This window comes from Poecilia reticulata, unplaced genomic scaffold (genome assembly GCF_000633615.1).
Source record: "Poecilia reticulata strain Guanapo unplaced genomic scaffold, Guppy_female_1.0+MT scaffold_131, whole genome shotgun sequence".
In the NCBI taxonomy this organism is placed as follows: Eukaryota; Metazoa; Chordata; class Actinopteri; order Cyprinodontiformes; family Poeciliidae; genus Poecilia; species Poecilia reticulata.
The window spans coordinates 181155-182391 of NW_007615014.1; the positions used below are offsets into that span (position 1 = coordinate 181155).

At 47.2% G+C, this 1237-nt stretch overlaps 1 protein-coding gene across 1 annotated transcript in view; it reads left to right on the top strand.

Annotated features, from left to right (window-relative positions):
- Nucleotides 1-1237, top strand: part of LOC103459919 (stromal interaction molecule 1-like) — a 25283-nt gene that overhangs the window by 14055 nt on the left and 9991 nt on the right. The window contains exon 12 of the mRNA XM_008401858.2: nucleotides 782-996. Within this exon, the coding sequence (XP_008400080.2) occupies nucleotides 782-996 (215 nt within the window). The remainder of the gene's footprint in view (nucleotides 1-781; nucleotides 997-1237) is intronic.

The following is a 1237-nucleotide window of genomic DNA, read 5'->3' on the forward strand; positions in this document are numbered from 1 at the left end:
TGTCTCTACTTCAACACGCCTGAGTCAAATAATGAGGTCGTTAGCAAGACACTGGAGAACCTGACTGCACTGAGGAGGTGATTCAGCTGTTGGATTCAAGTGTGTTGGACCAGGGAGACATCCAAGAGTTGCAGGACTCCGGCCCTCCAGCACCATGATTGCCCACCCTTGTTCTAGAGCCAGAGGTGGGAATATGGATTTGGTTCTGRAGTTACAGTGAAAGTTTAACACATCCATGAAAAGAAAAACAGATTTTATTGAGAAAAGAATGCCGATTTGATATTTAACCGCTGAAGATTCTTCTGATCCTGAAACAGCGCCAATAGTGGCCACCTGAGGAACTTCATGTCATTCACCCACCCACCCATCCAGCCAGCACTGAGTCAGTGACAGGTACAGACTCAGTGCAGTATGATGTTTACAGGGAGCAGAAATGACTCCTCCATTCCTCCATCCATCCTCTCTCAGTCTAAATAATTTCAGGCAGAAGAAACCGACTCATTAAAACCTTCAATTTTGTTCCTGGTACAATGATGGTTCTGGAGGTTCTGGTAGGGTTTTGTCAGTCAGCTGCTGCTGTTGAGCAACATCTCCATCCTGTTTCTGGGAGCAACTAGTTTTCACCTTATAAGGTTTCCTCTTTCATCATCATYGTCTCTTCCTGTCTGTTAACTCCGCCCCTCCAACCACTTCCCGTCTCCTGCTGCGCCGCCAAACCGCTGCGTCTGATTGGTCCAGGCAGTTCATGTGTGGAGCAAGCAGAACCATGCTCCTTCCTCAGGTTTCCACTCTGAGACCCAACAGAACCTCCAGCTGGSTTCAGACGGCCATGATCACAGTAAAAGAGAGCCGAGAGCTKAAGAGGGAGCAACTTCCTCTTTATCAGTCCAAGCTGAGCGTCACAGAAGATAGGATCTGTGAAGGTTTTCTGATTGTTGGTACTAGACAGGCCCAGGTGGTTCAGAACTCAAAACCGTCTCAGGTCAACAGAGGACGGTCTGAAACAGAAAACATCCAGTGAGCCACTGGAGGTCAAAGGTCAGAGGAGATCGGCCGACTGAAACACAACTACTGATCAATTTAGTGTAAAAGTTAAAAGAACAAAAGTCAGACATGCAAMCAGAAGCAGGTGCAGACCCTCCCCCTCCACCCCTTTGATCACATCACTTCCTGATCATTTACATTAAACCATGAACCAACCCAGATGGCCAGTTTCCATAACTTTAGTTTTTCTGAG